Source organism: Bufo bufo, chromosome 1 (genome assembly GCF_905171765.1).
Source record: "Bufo bufo chromosome 1, aBufBuf1.1, whole genome shotgun sequence".
Taxonomy (NCBI): Eukaryota; Metazoa; Chordata; class Amphibia; order Anura; family Bufonidae; genus Bufo; species Bufo bufo.
The window spans coordinates 668,145,039-668,164,867 of NC_053389.1; the positions used below are offsets into that span (position 1 = coordinate 668,145,039).

General features: G+C 43.5%; 1 protein-coding gene across 2 annotated transcripts in view; it reads right to left on the reverse strand.

The window, feature by feature from the left end:
• LOC120985861 (glycine amidinotransferase, mitochondrial-like) overlaps positions 1-19,829 on the reverse strand; it is an 85,971-nt gene that overhangs the window by 37,505 nt on the left and 28,637 nt on the right. Inside the window, exon 2 of one of the 2 annotated variants that reach the window (XM_040414055.1) lies at positions 14,796-14,999. In XM_040414055.1, the coding sequence (XP_040269989.1) occupies positions 14,796-14,999 (204 nt within the window). Of the gene's footprint in view, positions 1-14,795; positions 15,099-19,829 lie in introns of those variants that run through there. The other variant, XM_040414054.1, reaches the window with a different exon arrangement.

Sequence of the window (19,829 nt, forward strand, 5' to 3'; positions counted from 1 at the left end):
TGTCCTATTGTTGTCCGCAATTGTGAACAAGAAAAGGCATTTTCTATGAGGGTGCTGGCGATGTGTGGTCCGCAAAATGCGCAACGCACATTGCCGGTGTCCGTGTTTTGCCGATACGCAATTTGCGGATACGCAAAACAAATACGGACGCGTGAATGGACCCTAAGTGGTGCATACCTGAATTTCCTTCCTCAGATGCTCCCCCTTATCACGCTGCAATCACTAAGTATCTTTTTTCATTGTGCCGGTGATGTACCGGGCTTCTCATCACTGTGCTAAGCCGCAGCTTCCGGCTAGCAGCGAGCCCAGTGACATCACCGGCACAGATGGGCATTCTTTAGTGCTAAAGGAGGCTGATTTGGAGGTGCTGACAAGGGCGGCCTTGGGGTCGTTACAAAGAAGGAGAGGACTGACAGGAGGCAGAACAGTGATGAGAGGGAGTAGTTGGGGGCGAGACATTACTCTACAGAGACACACTGCCTTGTGGGACCCATAAGGCAGTGTAACAGGAAGTGAGATAGGCAGAACATGGTGGACAATAACAATCGCAGCGAACGGGACCTGGAGGAGGAGCAGGAAACTATCAGGGGAACGTTACAGCTACGAGTATAGGTGATTCCTAATGTAAATTCAAGAGACTGTGAGCCCGGACAACCCCTTTAATCTTCATAAAACCAATTTAATCTAAATATGTAAACTGGCATATGGCACTGAAATTGGGTTTCGGCTCATACATTTTAGCCATTGGGCCCCCAACGATCAGACATTGATAGCCCATTGACATTGATACTATTAATAGGCCTGGAATGTCTCTGATGGCCAAAAGAAAAACCTTGACGTGTATGTTCACATTTGGGTTTATTTAGAGATTATTATGCCAATAGTGTGTCTAGTATTGAAGTGAAGGAGGCACTTTTTGTGTTCTTCTCCATTTCTGTAGAAGATTATGTTGACCACGGTCAGCAATCTCAGGATGTTCTGCAGCAGTAAGACATCTTGAAAAGATATCCTAATCAGTTTGGCTTCCCTGTCTCTATTAACTGTAGCAGTGCATGGACACCAGCTGTCTGTATGCCACATGCCACTCCTGTTAGGTTCCTTACATTCTTCTAGTTTCAATGAATATGCCAACAAGGGAGGCAATGTCTGTGATGAAGTCAAAAGCACCACAGAATAGCACTATTAAGCTGTTGACGTCCCTGCCTGCCCATGTATCTCATTTATACACTTTTCTTTATTAGTGCTATGTTTAAAAGCGCATGTTAATGTACTAAAATCAATAAATCAATAACTTAATCACAAAAAGGTTTAGAAGGTTTTCGCCTCGCAAGCTGCAAGTGTAGTACACCGGAGTGGGGCACTACCATTTTGTCACCTGGCTATGGGTTTATTGCAAGGTCTTCTCATTTAGTGCCTTAATATTGTTATAGAGAAAAGGAAAGTTGCAGCTCTCACCTCTAATCACCCTTGTGAAGCACGGAAGATGTGGCTTGAACCCAGCCACGCTTGAAATGTCCAAAAAACAAAGGGTCGATTCCAGCTTCTGACGTATAAAATGGTTTGTTCTTTATTTGGCTTTCAAATTTTAAGATCCAACATACATCACATGGAGAGACACAAAGTAATTGTGACGCGTTTCGGGCTATAGTATTGAGCCCTTCATCAAGACAATACATAGTGCACTAAAAACAAGTACTTATATACAACACAAATAGGTTCCTCCTCTTTCTCTAATTGGATAGAGGTCACATCCCAAGCCCAGGTGTTCCTGGATTAGGTAGGAAGTCCAGCCAAGAATACATGGGGCGGGGAGGTAACAATTCAGTATCATGCATTTGAAATCACATACTGATGAACTACATATACTGCAAAGTTAGATCATATTTTCTGTTTAGACCCTTCGGTATGCAGGTTTCCAAAATAAACATCCAATATGTTTCTCTGCTCAGGAGCTTCTGTTTGCGATCACCTCCTCTAATTGGTGCAGAAACAACCTCCACTCCCTGCACAGAAAACGCAGAGATGTCGCCCTTGTGAACAGTGGCAAAATGCATTGTTGCCGCTGAAACATTCCGAGACATAAAATGAGGGACATCACTCAAATGCTTCCTTATGCGTACTTTTAAATCATTTGTGGTGCAGCCCACGTATTGTAGACTGCATATTTTACATGTTATGACATATACTACGTGGTCTGTATTGCAGTTTATATATTGCTTCAGCATATGTTTTTTGTTATTAGCCATAGTTATGACCTCTTTTGAGATAAACATATGTCGACAGCAAATACATTTTTTGCTATCACATTTGTAGTTCCCATTAGTTTTAGGCCAAGTGCATATTCTGGGAATTTTTTCCCTGAATCACAGAAAAAATGCACCAAACGGATATGCCACTGACTATACTGGCTAGTCATAAATGCAGATATTAAAAGCTGAGACTTTCGCCAATATATTCCTGTCAGGAAAATATCGGAGCCCATCATTGCACCACGTCACGGTCACTCAGCATGGCAAAGGGTCCTACCACTACGCTACCTATGGTGTGAACACGGTCTGAAGGCGATGTAATCCAGCTCGCAGCCAGGCTTCCACACAAACGCCTAGCAGGACAACTAGTGCAATGTGAACAAAGCCAAGACTGCAAGCCACGCCCATATCAGACCCTGTGATGGAGGTCACCAGGTGCAAAAGAGTGCTTGAATGCCAGGTAACGGCACATACACTACATATAAAACAAGACAAAAACACAGAAATATAGTGGCAATACTGGAGGAGCGGCTCAACCGCTAACACTGTAGCGTGTTTTACATTGGGGGAGCAGCCCCACCGCATGTGGACCGCAGCAAACGACTATCCCCAGCAAAAAATGCATACGGTGGAGGATGTCGGCGCGGTCCACATGCACCACAAGGGCATCCTACACAAAACGGAGCATTGTGCGGATGTAAATACAATCATATAAATCACAGAAAAAATGCACCAAACGGATATGCCACTGACTATACTGGCTAGTCATAAATGCAGATATTAAAAGCTGAGACTTTCGCCAATATATTCCTGTCAGGAAAATATCGGAGCCCATCATTGCACCACGTCACGGTCACTCAGCATGGCAAAGGGTCCTACCACTACGCTACCTATGGTGTGAACACGGTCTGAAGGCGATGTAATCTGTGATTTATATGATTGTATTTACATCCGCACAATGCTCCGTTTTGTGTAGGATGCCCTTGTGGTGCATGTGGACCGCGCCGACATCCTCCACCGTATGCATTTTTTGCTGGGGATAGTCGTTTGCTGCGGTCCACATGCGGTGGGGCTGCTCCCCCAATGTAAAACACGCTACAGTGTTAGCGGTTGAGCCGCTCCTCCAGTATTGCCACTATATTTCTGTGTTTTTGTCTTGAATTTTTTCCCTGAACAGACTCGGACTAATTTTTTGACCCACTGTGGGGGCTCTTTTCGCTACACACCTTATCCCTGTGGATGCTATGTTTCTCCATTCCTCATTGAAGTTTAGAACCGGAAGATGTTTCCGTATGATTTTATATATCTTGAAATAGTCTCTACTATAGTTGGTAGTAAAAGTAATGGGTTCATCTTTGTTCAAAACATTTTCCTTCCTGTTTTTTGTTTTATTTTTGTTTTTATTTTTATTTCTGTATTTATTCCCTTTCCTTATATTTTCGTTCTCATTCTTTATTTCATTGTTATTATTTCCTTTAGAAAAAATAAGAGTCTCTATCTTTTGATCTGGAAAATTTGTACCTCTGTTTATACTGGTTTGGGTATATCCTCTTATTCTAAGTCTAGCTGCAATATTTTGGACTTCTCTTTCAAATAGTTCCTTGGTGGAGAAGTTTCTCTTTGCCCTTATCATTTCTCCCTTAGGGATGTTTTTGAGAACGTGTGGTGGATGACAGGAGGAGGCAGAGAGAATAGTATTACCAGCTGTGGGCTTCCTGTGGGTATATGTAACCACCTTATTGTTGCCCTTATCCACTTCCAGACATAGATCCAAAAAAAACATTTTTTCCGGATCGCTGGAAAAAGTTAGTTTTATTGATGTAATACAGTTATTTAAGTACTCTATACATTTTGCTATTCTCTCTTTGTCGCCCTGCCATACCCACAGCATGTCGTCGATAAATCGACCATACCATTTGATGTCCTCCCTGTACGGGTTATTGTCAGAAAAAAGGAACCTGCTTTCCCACCACGCCATATATATATTTGCGATTGAAGGTGAGTATTTCGGTCCCATAGGGATTCCTGATTGCTGGAGATAGTACTTTTTATTAAACATAAAAAAGTTATGTCTCATTAAAAAATCTATACATAAACATAAAAAGTCCTGCAGCTCTGGGGTATAATTACTATAACATTCTAGGAACCATTTTAGAGCAACAATAGCTGATTGATGTGGTAGATTTGTGTATAATGCAGAGATATCTGCTGTTACCCAAGTAAAATTCATGTGCCAATCAAAAGAGAAGAAGTTTCCTAATACTGTGCCAGTGTCCCTCAGATATCCTGCTATTAACGGCACAAGTGGCTGTAGCAGGGAATCTGCCCACTCCGATAGATTTTCGGAGTAAGAGCCGATGCCTGCCACAATCGGACGTAATCAAGGAGGAAAACCTGGTTTATGGATTTTAGGAAGCGCATGAAATACAGGTGTAATTGCATGTTCCACATATATAAATTCAGTTTCCTTTTTAGACAAAATGCCCAGGGAATGGCCTTTGTCCAGAATTTCACAAAGCATTTTCTGACAAGGGAGGAGAGGGCTGCAATCCAGTGCAAGATATATACTGGGATCTTTCAGCATATCCAAAATCTGGTTTTTATATGACTCGCTGTCTAGGATCACTACCGCTCCTCCCTTGTCAGCTCTGCGTATTACAACATCCTGCATATTTTGTAACCCCTCAAAAGCTTTATATTCATCTTTTGTGAGATTATTATTATTTTTTTTGTTCAAGAAAATTTTATTTTCCAAAGAAAGGACATACATAAAGTACAATTCCAAAGCATTGTATGTTTGTTACAAATCATTTTCAGGAAACAGACATTGATGTCTATGTATACAGTAAAGACTCAAAACAATTTGTCCTCTACTTTAATTATTCTCAAAACCCTTCAATTAAAAGCCCCCCCCCTCCCCAGATTTGAGAAAACCCAATCGCCCTCCCCCCCTCCTCCCAACCCCAATCCAAAACTAACTGTCGTCCTGCCAGAACATTCGCCATACCTTTCGACAGACATGGGCTAGAAGTATGATATCAACATACTAGTAACATTACGGGCGGTTATAAGAAACCTGTTATTGTGCCAAGCGGCCTAGCGTCCCTTTCAACTGCTCCTCCAGGTACCACTTTGTTAATGTGAAGGGTCTCATGACATGCTCAATTTCAGAATCAGAGAAAAACTGCGTCAGAAAGCCTCTCCATTTCTTTAGAAATTTGCCTCCCTTCCCTTCCTTATGCTTTATAACATCCCCTCGCTCCAAAGTCAGTAACTCTCTAAGACAAGCTAAAATGTCATCCCTGGAGGGAACCGAGGGCCGGAGCCAGTGTTGTAAAATTCTCCTTTTAGTTACCATACAGAGTGCATGGAAGAGGGTCGGTAGACTACGTTCCAGAAGGACCCTGTTGTGGAAATTTTATTATGCGGACATTTTACTTTAGGATGTGTGTGTGTTTTTATAGTTTGTCATCTGTCTCCCTGTGTCTTGGAGAAATGTCTGCTTTTAAGACATGCATATCTGCCTTGTCGGTATACTAGTACCGTATACTGACAATAGCTGTAGCAATGTCTCGCAGATAATTTCAAACCTATGGGAACCAGTAGAATGATCTTTATTAGACACTGATCACCTTTGAGCAGTGTTGAATGCTGACAGGGATGGGGCGTGTGCATTGTCCTAGCCACATTGATTGCCCCACCCTGTCCTTTGACATCACTTCCTGCATGTTATCACTTCCTGTATCCTTGTCTTGGGCCAGCCCCTTTTTACACCTTTTGTTAGTAAATAAAAGGTGAGCAGACGGAGAAGCGCGGGGGAGTCTCTCAGGATTTTCAAGGAAGATGGTAACACGTGTGTTTGTCTCTGACTGGGGCTGAAGGAAAGGGGGATTTACCTTTTTCCTTACGCAGGCTTTGATGCAGGATGATTACAACTATTAATATTTACCACAACAACCCCATCCTTCAGCTCCTCCCAATAATGAAAAAGAAAGGTCACAGGGTTCAACGGGGCTGTCAGATTCCAACAATCCTTTGATATCTGGGGCACCTGGTTCCATAGATCTAGTATGTGAGGGCAGAACCAAAGACCATGGAATAGGTCAGTGTGCATTTCCTTACATTTTGGGCAACTAGTGATCCTGTCCGACCTATTGGGACCTGCCGGGAGATTAAAAGCATAAATGGCATTATGCATTATCCTGAAATGTGTGTCCCTCCAAGTTTCATTTATGACTGAGTTCCTCATAGCCCTCCATCCCTTTAGAATCTTCTCTCCTGCCTCGTTGTCCTCTAATATACGAGCCCATGGGCGAAAAGCCAGGTGTGGCAGGCCGTCCCCAAAATCACCCGTAATTGGGAGTATAATAAAGAAATGGATTGTGGGCCTGTACCCTTCATTACTATCTTGTCAAAATCATTCGTCATCGTTTCCTTAGAGACATCCCTCAACCTATCAGTTAAGAATTTATTAACCTGGGAGTATTGAATAGTTTGAAAAGGACTCAGGTGATAAACGTCCCTAACCTCCTGACATGATAGCCATCTATTCTCAGTCTTATGCAACAATTGCTGGGCCGTCAGTATTCCTTTCTGCTTCCATTCCTTAAACAGAGCATTCCTCCTTCCCTGCTCAAATTCCGGATGCCCCCACAAAGGTAAAAATTTCGAGACTTTCTGACAGAGTCGCAGATTCTTCCTAATAATTCTCCACGCTGCCCATGTGTGGCGGAAGATAATCGAATTCCGCAAATGCATGGGTAGGGCTCTCAAGGCCGTGTGTATCAGGGTGCAAGGATCCCAAGGTGCGCAAAGTTCCCTCTCTAAAGTATAATCAGAGTGGAAACTTGTGTGACGCAGCCAGTCAATAATGTGTCTGAGAAGACATGCCTGGTTATACATCCTGACGTCAGGCATATTCATTCCCCCTTTCAATTTAAGGGCCATCAGCTTCCTCAGACCTATTCGTCGTCTCTTTCCCTTCCAGATAAAACATGTCACCTCACCATGAAGTCTGCTGACGTCCACATGCTTAATCAGCAAGGGTAACGTCTGGAGAGGATAAAGAAGTCTGGAGAAGCTGATCATTTTGACTAAATGAATTCTGCCTATTAGGGGTAGGGGTAGGTTCTGCCATCTACGCAGCTCATTAGTCACCTTGGTTAATAAGGGGGTATAATTCAGACCATATAATGATTCTGCCCTAGGACCTATCTTGATTCCTAAATATGTAATGTGATCTTTAGCCACCGGTATCCCCTCTATATTACTCCCAGGCTTTATCCTTGTTTCCCCCCTCCCTAGTTGTAGAAGAGCACACTTGGCTGTATTTATCGTAAATCCTGAGAACTGACCAAATTTTGCAATGCTGCTCAGTACTGCCTGTAGCTCTGACATGGGGTTACCCATAAATAGGAGTATGTCATCTGCGAAAAAAATGGCTTTCAGTTTAGAGTTCCCTATTCTAATACCCTCAAAAATCCCACCCGAGTTTAGAAGACGAACCAGTGGCTCCACAGCCAGGTCGAACAATAAAGGGGATAAGGGACAACCCTGCCTTGTTCCCCTATGCAAGCTAAAAGGGTCAGAAAGAAAACCCTGCATGCCTATCCTGGCCATAGGAGTTGTGTAAAGCTGAGAAAGGTACTCCCTAAAAGAGCCTCTCACCCCAAATTTGTCCAACACCCTCCATAGCCACTCCCAGTGTAATTTATCGAAAGCTTTCTCAGCGTCCAGAGTGACTATGGAGGGCGTCGAAACCTCTCCCTTCCTCCGACCCACCTCATCCAAGACCGCCAAGACTTGACGAATGTTGGTGACCACTGACCGGTTCCTAATGAAACCAACCTGAAATGGGCTGATCAGGCTCGGGAGGATGCATGCTAATCTATTGGCCATAAGTTTCGAGAGGATTTTAACATCCTGATTGATGAGGGATATAGGTCTGTACGACGCGGGGTCCTCTGCTGGCTTACCCTCCTTAGGGAGCATGCGTATGTGTGCCATGTTCATTTGAGCAGATAGTCTCCCCCCCTGCAAAAGGACATTTCCCAATTTAGATAGTACCGGTGATACTTGTTCTTTAAGGGCTTTGTAGAAGTCACCCGAATATCCATCCGGTCCCGGCGCCTTATTCCCAGGTAACTGTGCTATCGTTTTCAAAATTTCCTCTTCCGTGATGGGCATGTTAAGCTGATCCAGGTCCTCCTGTGCTACCACTGGGAGATTTAAGCCTTCCAAGAAACTGGGGTCTAACACTATATTGTCAGGAGGTTTACTGTACAGGTCAGAGTAATAACTTCTAAAGATTTTCAGGATGTCGGGGGGTTGGGACCTCAATTTTCCTGCGGAGTCGCGCAAATGGGTGATTGGGATTGTTTGTCTACGCCCCTTAGCCAGATTTGCCAGGAGTTTACCGGCCTTGTTACCGAACCTATGCAGCTCCAATTCCCACTTAGCTGTGTGAAAGCTCTCCTTTCTCCTAGCCCAGAGCTCGAACTCCTCCCTAGCTGCAATCCATTTGTCTTTGTTCTCTGACGAAGGAGATTGCACAAAAGTCCTGTAACAACTCTGGACTGCCTGACTACACTTAACAAATTGTGCCTTCGTAGCTTTCTTGAGACCTGTTATGTATGCTATCAATCTGCCTCGTAGAACTGACTTGCCTGCTTCCCAGAAAAGAAGAGGGTCAGATTCATGCTCCTGGTTAGTAGTGCTGTATTCCAGCCACCAACCCCGTAGTAATTCTATAAAGGTCTCATCTTCAGCTAGGAAAGACGTGAATTTCCAGATATATTCTGCCCCTCTCGGTTCCATATCCGCCAAAGTCAAAACCACTGGCGAGTGGTCTGAGATCACCAGATTTTCGATAACTACCTCGCTAACTCTGGATAGAAGTTCTGGCTTAGCAAACCAGTAGTCTATACGAGACCACGAGTTTTGCGCATGGGAGAAGTGGGTAAAGTTTCTTTCATCCGGATGTGACATCCGCCAGGTATCCACCATAGCAATGTCCTCTGTAAGAGAAGACAAAACCCCACTTCTCCCATGGACTCTAGTCTTCACCGACCCTGACTGTTTACGATCCTCGCTTTCCACCATTGTGGCATTAAAATCCCCTCCCACCAAGATGTTGACCACCTGATCTGCCAGTATCTTATCTCTCAGGGAGGCAAAAAAACGACCTTGCAGTACATTGGGTGCATATACATTATATATGTTGAGATTTCTGCTCCCATCTTTCAATGTCAGAATCAACACCCTGCCCTCATCATCAGCAGCGTAACCTTGGACCCTATGCAGTAAATTCCTGTGCACCAGAGTGATCACACCCGCCTTGCCCTGTATAGCCGGAGATCCATAGACCTTGCCCACCCAAACCCTAGACATTCTTATAAAATCCGCCTCTAGGAGATGCGTTTCCTGCAGAACCGCAATATCTGCCCTCAAGCGCTTAAGATGGCGCAGCACCATTATGCGTTTCTGCGGGGAGCGCAGGCCCTTGACGTTCCACGTTACAATCTTAATCATCACCCCACATTTTTAGAAGGTTCTTCCCCCCGCTGTCGCTTGTATGAGACATAGAGATTGGCAGGACAAAACTAACATAACTAAAACATGAAGAAAGAACATATAAAAACAACCCTGAGTAGCCTGTAAAGGCCAGTGAACCAAACATTACATCCTGGGCTTCACTTTTTTCTGGTACCATCTTACAAACCCACCCAATTCCCCCTGGTTAGCTTACAATGGAGGATTGAAACCACCAGATCCTTCAGACCCCTCACTGATTTCTCGCATCCCCTTTTATGAAGGTGTAAAGGTATAAGGCATAGCACCCCTCATGTTCGCTGCTTCCGCTGATTGCCAGACGAGAAGTGCAGGACCTCATCCTTCCGTTGCGACTTGTCTCTGGAAGTCCCTTGCGAACCAAATTGAGGACTCTGTGATCCTCTTTTCCCCTTTTCCACCGGATCCTCAGGTTCGGTGAGATATGGGCCTTGTGAAAAAAAAGCTGCAGCATCTGATGCGTTATTAAAGTTCCTGTAGACTCCATCGGCGCACTTCACTTTTAAAACTGACGAATACAGTAGTTGAAAACGGATTTTCCTCTGAAACAGTGACGTGCATATTTCGCTGAAACCTCTCCTTTTCTTTGTGATCACTGCCGAGTAATCGTTGAAAAGCATGATCTTTTGCCCCCTATAGGTTAAAGGCTCTTTTCGCGCCCTAAAAGCGCGTATAATGTCCTCCTTATCAGAGAAATCGAGGTATTTCATTATGACCTGTCTGCCCCTCTGCGAACAGTTAGCCACCTCCTTAGATCCCTCAGGAGGGCTCTGCAGGGACCCCAGTCTATGCGCTCTTTCCACTTTGCGGGGAATCGACAGCCCCAGCGCTCTGGGGAGTTCTGACTCACAAATGTGTTTATGCTCTGAGCCCGGTATGTCCTCTGGGAGACCCACTAACCTGAGGTTACTGTGGCGTGAGCGATTTTCAAGGTCATCAACCTTGTCTTTTAACTCGTTCACCGTCTGCATCAGCGTTTTCATTCGCGATTGCGTGCCTTGCATGTCTTCTTCCACGCATGACGTCCTCTGCTCAAGTTCGTCTATGCGATACCCCTGCTGATTGTAAGCTTCCTGCAGCTCTGTAAGGGATTCCTGTATCGTCGCTGCCAGCGTGGATTTAAGATCAGGTGCCAGGTGGGCCGCGACCTCTATTGCCAGCCTCTTGAGATCCGCAGCTGGTAGCGGGGTAGGCTGGAACAAGTCCTCTTGTGAGGATAGCAGGGGCTGATTCAATTCAACCACCCGCGGAGTGGTCTCAATCTCGGCCGCCATCTTGGCCTCTTTATGCAGCCACTCCGGCCGCGACTCGTCTCCGTCCTCCGGCTTCTTCCCGCTACGTAGCAGGTACCTCTCCATACACAATGCGCTGTCTGTCGACACTTACCACACTTTGTGTGGTTAATTGAGCCCGTAGGCGGTAATCGGAGGGTGAAGCTGTTCGGGAAGGTGGCGGAGCTCCGCTAAGCGCGTCTCCTCATACCAGCGCCGGAACCGGAAGCCGAGATTATTTTTAAACATTTTTTCATCTGTGTTGGCTTTCAAAGCGCAGAGGTCCCTCTGAACCAAGTCCTGGAATCTGTCAAGGACCTCGGATCGGGATTGTATGGGATAGAAACTCTTATTGGAGGTTTTATATGCAACGGATCTATTACATACAAAATCCCTATCCGAGTCTCTGCACGCCTCCTGAAGTGAGGAGATCTGTGCTAAATCAGCAAAAGTAAAGCAAGGATATACATTTTCTGCCATATTATTATAAAGTGTGTTACTTTCATCTGATACATAATTTACTTCAGTGATAGTGTCCTCATTAATGGATGAAAAATGTTTTTTTAACGTCATTTTCCTAGCAAGTCTATTCACATCTATGATCGTGTGGTATAGATCAAAATTTCGGGAAGGGGAGAAAGAAAAACCCTTCCTCAAAACCCTCTCCTGTATAGGGGAGATGGGCTTTGAGGAGAGGTTGATCACCTGTATGTCCTCGGCTATTTCCTGCGACTCGGATACCGCCTGCTTTTTGCGATGTTTTCTCCCCGCCCTGCGTTTTTTGCTTGGTTTCTATGACTGGTGCCTCCTGGTGTTAATCCTTCCAAATGAATAGTGGCACCTTCCGCATTGTCTGAATTAGACTCAACAGAATCCATGTCCATAGAACTAAATGATACACCTGTGTTTCGCTTTGCTCTGGATTTAAAACGATTCATTTTTTTGAGTATGGATCGGGGAGTTCCTGTTCTGTTGTTTGACCAGGTGTATACTGAAACTGTACTGTAATCAAGGAGGTCACGATTGAATTTGCTTTGTTTAAACTCAATGAGCATATCCTCCAACTTGTTTAACATCCATGCTTGGAAAACTTTCACTTGATTCATGATGTTTCAGATCCTCTTGCAGTGTTTTGATCTCATTGTGGGTTTCTTTCAGGGTGGTTTCTTCATGTGCAATAATTAATTCCATTAATTTTATGGAGCATTCTGATAGGATGTTATACCATTGTATTGTAAAAGAGTCAGAGTAAATTGTGGTCGGTTTTTTCTTTATCCGCAATCCCCTTGGCACCATATTCTTATCCAGGTATCTTTTCAGGGATGTACAGTCCTACCACGTCTTTAACTCTTTCGCCAAAAGTTTCTCCAGTGAGGTCATTTTTATTGTCAGGTCAATTTTACCCTGTTTGGGTGTACCTGTTGTATTAAATATATTGTCCATCTTTTTTATACGGTTTTCACATTGCTCCATTGATCGCAATGCCACAGACATATTTGAACAATAGAACAGGTTCCGGATCTCAGGCCAAAAGAACTTTTACGTATTACAGGTGGAGGGAGTGCACGCTGGTTCGCATATGCATATAGAGAAAAGGAAAGTTGCAGCTCTCACCTCTAATCACCCTTGTGAAGCACGGAAGATGTGGCTTGAACCCAGCCACGCTTGAAATGTCCAAAAAACAAAGGGTCGATTCCAGCTTCTGACGTATAAAATGGTTTGTTCTTTATTTGGCTTTCAAATTTTAAGATCCAACATACATCACATGGAGAGACACAAAGTAATTGTGACGCGTTTCGGGCTATAGTATTGAGCCCTTCATCAAGACAATACATAGTGCACTAAAAACAAGTACTTATATACAACACAAATAGGTTCCTCCTCTTTCTCTAATTGGATAGAGGTCACATCTCAAGCCCAGGTGTTCCTGGATTAGGTAGGAAGTCCAGCCAAGAATACATGGGCGGGGCGGTAACAATTCAGTATCATGCATTTGATATCACACACTGATGAACTACATATACTGCAAAGTTAGATCATATTTTCTGTTTAGAGCCTTCGGTATGCAGGTTTCCAAAATAAACATCCAATATGTTTCTCTGCTCAGGAGCTTCTGTTTGCGATCACCTCCTCTAATTGGTGCAGAAACAACCTCCACCTTCCTTATAAGGAAGCATTTGAGTGATGTCCCTCATTTTATGTCTCGGAATGTTTCAGCGGCAACAATGCATTTTGCCACTGTTCACAAGGGCGACATCTCTGCGTTTTCTGTGCAGGGCGTGGAGGTTGTTTCTGCACCAATTAGAGGAGGTGATCGCAAACAGAAGCTGTTTCACACGGGCAAGTATTCCGCGCGGATGCGATGCGTGAGTTGAACGCATTGCACCCGCACTGAATCCCGACCCATTCATTTCTATGGGGCTGTGCACACGAGCGGTGATTTTCACGCATCACTTGTGCGTTGCGTGAAAATCGCAGCATGCTCCTTTTGTGCGTTTTTCACGTAACGCAGGCCCCATAGAAATGAATGGGGTTGCGTGAAAATAGCAAGCATCCACAAGCAAGTGCGGATGCGGTGCGATTTTCACACACGGTTGCTAGGAGACGATCGGGATGGGGACCCGATCATTATTATTTTCCATTATAACATGGTTATAAGGGAAAATAATAGCATTCTGAATACAGAATGCATAGTAAAATAGGGCTGGAGGGGTTAAAAAAAAAATAAAAAATTATTAAACTCACCTTAATCCACTTGCTCGCGCAGCCCGGCTTCTCTTCTGTCTTCTTTTTTGCTGTGTGCTGGAAAAGGACCTGTGGTGACGTCACTCCGGTCATCACATGGTCCGTCACATGATCTTTTACCATGGTGATGGATCATGTGATGGACCATGTGATGACCGGAGTGACGTCACCACAGGTCCTTTTCTTGCAATCAGCAAAGAAGGAGACAGAAGAGAAGCCGGGCTGCGCGAGCAAGTGGATTAAGGTGAGTTTAATTATTTTTATTTTTTTTTAACCCCTCCAGCCCTATTTTACTATGCATTCTGTATTCAGAATGCTATTATTTTCCCTTATAACCATGTTATAAGGGAAAATAATACAATCTACAGAACACCGATCCCAAGCCCGAACTTCTGTGAAGAAGTTCGAGTTTGGGTAGCAAACATGCGTGATTTTTCTCACGCGAGTGCAAAACGCATTACAATGTTTTGCACTCGCGCGGAAAAATCGCGCATGTTCCCGCAACGCCCGTGTGAAAGGGGCCATACTGATAGGGAACTTAAACTGTGAGCTCCAATGGCGACAGCAAGTGATGATAATGTCTGTAAAGCGCTGCAAAATATGTTAGTATTATATACTGTAAGTGAGTTAAATGAATAAACTGGGAATGCCTCTGAACACAATGGGATTGTACAAGGTGGAGCAACCATTTAAATAAAAGGACTACCAAATTAAAATATTAAATAAATTGTGTGGGTCTATCCTTTTATAACAAAGGGGCCTCTGTTCCCTTAAAGTTGCCCAAATGGTTGTGTTGCTAGTTGTCAGCATAGAGTTTTAAGCAGTTTCCACTTTGACATCTATATGGCAATGCTAGAAGACCTAGGGGCCACTAATGAGGTTGTATGCACCAACAACAGCTGCATTTGTTTTAACACCTTTGTTAACGATCTGGCACCATTTGACAAAATTAGCAGCTTACCTTCACTTCGACTGTGAATGGAGGAACATTTGCATTTTCTGGTCTCCCCACAATAACTTCCTCCAATGGGTCCCATTCATTGTAAGAGCAGACAGGACTGTCATGGGGGCCTGTTTTATCAGCAGTGCAGTCTTTCTGGGTGGCTGCAGCTGCCTGGGAGCTTTGGAAAGTTCGCTGCACCCACCCAACGAGGCCTTTACTCAGCTGAAAGAATAGAACAATGAAACCATGTGTTTCTTCACATAGCACTAAAAAATCTAAGACATTCCCATTGTCCTTATATACCATGCATTTAGAAAGTCTTCAGACCCTTTCACTAGTTTCACATTTTGTTATGTTCCGACTGATGGAATATAAGTAACTCCATTTTGTCCTTTCAGCAACATGTATTACATTTGGCCAGTGCACTTACAAAATCTCCCTTCCCCCTTCCCCCCTTTTGGAATGTGAGAAACTTCCTGTGCGGTTTCAAGATACCCATACATTCCTTAGTTTGCAAGTTTGAACAGTCCTACCTTATAGGGTTATCTTGGCTCAAATGCCTGATGGCCTATGTGTGTATACCTGATTGGTCAAATGCTGTTACTATGAGTCATCTATTATGTTAATGCAGAGCTCATGTGTGATCATACTATAGGTCAAACAAATGCTAACATATGATTGGATGTCAAGGAAGCTCAACCCCCTCTATTATAACTGTTTGCCAACTGTGAAATAAACCAGAATGGATTGGAACTAGACACGTGTTCAGTGGTCATCTGATTCATTCTCCCGGTACCGGATAAGATTTCATTCAAGCTGATCACCGAAATCATGTGTCAGGGACACGTTAGGCAAAAGAGTCTATATTGCCCTACAGTTTTGGGGGCTCAGTCTCGGGATTGAGAGGGTCATCTTCAGGTCTACAGTGAAAGACATCAATTCTTGTCCTCCTTGGACCTGGGGCACTGACCAAAATCTCATTCAAGTAAGTCGAACCATCTATTTATGATTTCGGTGGATTGCGGTGTCCGGGACACGCAAAAGCTCAGGGAGCTTAAAAGTTGATTGTAAGAGGCTCAGGGAGTCCATATCATTAGATATAAAAGTGCACTATGAAAATAGAAATCTGTTCAGGGAACAGAAGGTTACAAGCTTGGATTAACTCTTATGTATATATAGTATAAGTATTTTAGAAGTATTAAGATTATCTGTCTGTGTGAGATGTTGACCGGGTGGTAAGTGTACGGTCACATCCCACTGTGAAATCATTCTGTTTCCATCACTGCCAACATGTAAACTTTATGTTGCACGGTCTAGTCCCACAAATTACTTCCTAGTTAACACATGGGTAGACAATTTGGCAGGATGTGAGAATTGACAGTTAAAATGTGAAACAGAATGTTATGCCCGGCTGGCAACAGGGATGAAAAGCTGTAAAAATCTGTGAAGTTAGAAGCTTACAGACTGTGTACATCAGAACTCCTGTGATGGTGAATGAGAAAACACAGCAGTGTCACAGAAGTTAATTGATGGCAAGGGAAAAAGTGCCCCATTGTCTGCAATCAGAAAGGGCTTGTGTTAAACGTTCAGAAATGAACTGGTTACGTTTTGCTGCCCTAATGATATGTGTGTGTTTAAATAGGGTCGATCTATAGCCCTAGAATTAGAGATTACAGCACTAAAAGATGGTCAGTTAATGCATAAGTGTATTCATAATTGAAAAGAGAAGTTGTTGAAGGATAATAATAGGCTGGTGTATACTGAGTTATGGTTTAAAGTGTCCATGGAAGTAACTGAGAGAAATTAGAAGTTGGAGAAATGAGTAGCATTTCTTATTACAAGATGGAGGATTTTAAATCCTATGGAGAGAACTCCCTCACATCTCACACCTTCCTCCTGTGCTCAGGAATTCTATATGGGGGTTTGGGGGGGGAGGGGGTCTTGTAATTGGTAATGCATCAGCAGACTGTGAAGACACTAACCTGTGTTATCTATAAGATCTTCCAGACAGGGCTCCAGTATTGGATTAGATCCAATGATGTTTGCAAAAATAACCTTTCCAAATTGTATGTTCCGATGGTTTAAGATGTGCCTGTAGTGATTATTCTAATTGGAAGTGTCCAATCCTATCAATCTAAGGTTGCACCCATTCTAAGTCCTTATTCAGATATGAGTAAAAGTTTGAGGAACATTTGGGACAGTTGAACGTCCTGTGATGTATTGCTTTACTTCCCCTGCCTGAACATTCCTGAAATAAGAGACGCAAGGCAAAGGAAATGGGGGAAGGGGAATTATATAGAATAAGTGGCGATGTGTGTAACACTAAACTAAAACCACATGGCATATAAGATGATTTGAATTTTAACAAAATGACTGTATGATTATAACATGTATATTGTTTTACAGTGACAGACCATCAGCAATTCTGGGTGTGGTGTGGCTATCTGTTTCCAGGAAAGCTGTGTTTGTCTGTGCTGCAAATTTTGGAATGTAACAAAGAAATTGTGTGATTGGGTGAAACATAAATGATTCAGTGGAATGTGAATGGGTGTGGCTTTAATTGTGACTGATGGATGTTTTTAGCAGAGCTGTGAATGCAATTCATATTTTATGTGTAAGGGCGTGGTTATTTGTGAAAATGGGTACATGAAAATGTGAATAATATGCGCATTGAGAATTTTATTTTATTTTTCTTGGAAGTTTTTGGTTTTTATTGGTACCAACAGCATTGATCAAGATGTACATTTTTGTTTATTGAAGTCAATGAAAAGTTTTTATGGGCCCTTTGTGTGTTCATGCCTGTATTGTCAAATCTGTTTGTTTCAATGTTTGCAGTTACATGTTACATGTTAAGTGTTGTGCTTAACATCAGAGCTCTGTTCTTATGGACAGCTGGGATACTAATGATTGACAGAAGGAGGACCACAGAGTCCGACTAAAAGGGGTGGACTTCGATGACTCAGAGTGGGAGGAAGGAAGTGTGAGCCTTCTATGTGAATTAATGGGGTTTTGAAAAAAAAATAAAAAAATTCAAAACGGACTCACTACCACTGGAGACCATGGACAGGGAATACATCACAGATCATGTATTTAGCATTATACTAGATTGCCCAGTGAGCCTGTTAGGCAGAGATTTGTTCATTAAGCTTGACTTGCAGTTATCAGCGAAGAATCAGGACATAGGAGTACACTCAGATCTCATTCCAATCTCTACACCAGTGCCACTGATTCTTGCAAACATACAGGAACACCCAGAACTTAATAACATTAACCCTGCATTATGGTCTTCAAAATGAATATGACACACGATTCATAGATTGCACACTTTACAAAGCTACTGTGAAACCAGGTGTCATCTCAGTGTTCCAGAAACAATACCCGTTGTCAAAAGAGAAACTTGATGGACTTAGGCCAATGATAGAAGAATTCCTACAAAAGGGAATCCTGGAAGAGGTGATTTCACCCTACAGCACGCCCGTGAATCCAGTGACAAAGGCAGATGGTGCTACCCGCTTTGTACAGGATTTAGGGGCCATCAACAACATCATTGTGCCTATAGCCCCTGTTGTACCTGATGTCACTTAATTATTACCTGCCATACCAGCAGACGCTGTTTGGTTCAGTGTGATAGATCTGAAAAATGCATTCTTTTCTATCCCAGTTGATAAGATAACCAGACTACTTTTTGCTTTTTCCTTTGACAGACGTCAACTGACCTGGAGCAGAAATGCCCCAGGGATATGCTGATTCACCTGTAGTGTACAGCATAGTCCTCCAAGTGATGTTAGAACCATGGTCCCCCCCCCCCCCCCAAGGTTCTGTGCTGATGCAATATGTCGATGATTTGTTACTTTGTAGCATGTCAGCGGAGGCCAGCATTCAGGATGGTTTATCACTGTTATAATGATTGTCAGGATATGGTCACAAAGTGACACTTAAGAAAATGCAATGGTGTAAAATGCAGGTTGAATACTTGGGCTTTGTCCTCGCAAAAGGTGAAAGGAGAATCAGCGCAGAAAGAGTCTAGTCTATTGCGGGTTTGGTCACCCCGCACACCAAGAAAGAAATGTTATCTTTCCTTGGTATGATAAACTACTGTAGACAATGGATTCCTGATTGCTCCAATTATGACAATGTTTTGAGGCAAGCCACTCTGGAAGAGAATCCAGATTTGATTAAATGGTCTTCTGAAAATGTACAATGCATTTGATTATCTGAAATGTTCACTCATGTCGAGTCCAGGGCTGGGCCTCCCTGACTATAATATGCCCTTCCACATGTTTGCATGCCAAAATTGTAAAACCATGGCGGGTGTACTGACACAAGAAAACAGAGGCAAGTTGCGTCCTTGTGTGTTTTTCTCAAAGGTAATGCCCACCCCTGTTCAAGGGATGCCGGCATGTCTGTGTTCTCTTGCAGCCTGTGCTATGATGGTAAGAGTTGACAAATTCTTTCACAATGTGACATTACACCATTTTGCACACCACTCATGATGTTGTAGGCCTACTCAAGGACATCCACACTCAACACAGTAGGCAGCTGAGCTCATTGCACTCACTAGGACATGTATTCTACATACTGATAGACCTGTCACCATTTATACTGAGAGTAGGTACACACATGGGGTAGTGTGGGACCATGGTATGACTGGCAGAGGAGAGGATTCACGGCAGCAGATGGTAAGGATCATGTCTCACAGGGCAATGCATTGGCAGATAAGGTGGCGAAATGAGTGGCCAAATGCAACCTCACAGGTTTGTGTAACCATTGGGAGATGCCATGTTTGGCACCTCCAACCCCTGAGATGTTGCAAATGCTTACTGATCTTCGGTGGTATGCCACTGAACAGGAACAGTAAGACTGGTGTTATTCAGTATTGCAGAAAAATCCTGAGATAGGATTAGTCTGCGAAGAGGGGAAGTTGTGCATTCCCCAACACAGTGCTTCCATCTTAATAGCACATTTCCACGGAGTAGGACATAAACAGCATTTGAGATACTCATGGGTAGGCCTTTGCCCACACCATGGGCAAGACGCCCCCTGGTAGTGCAG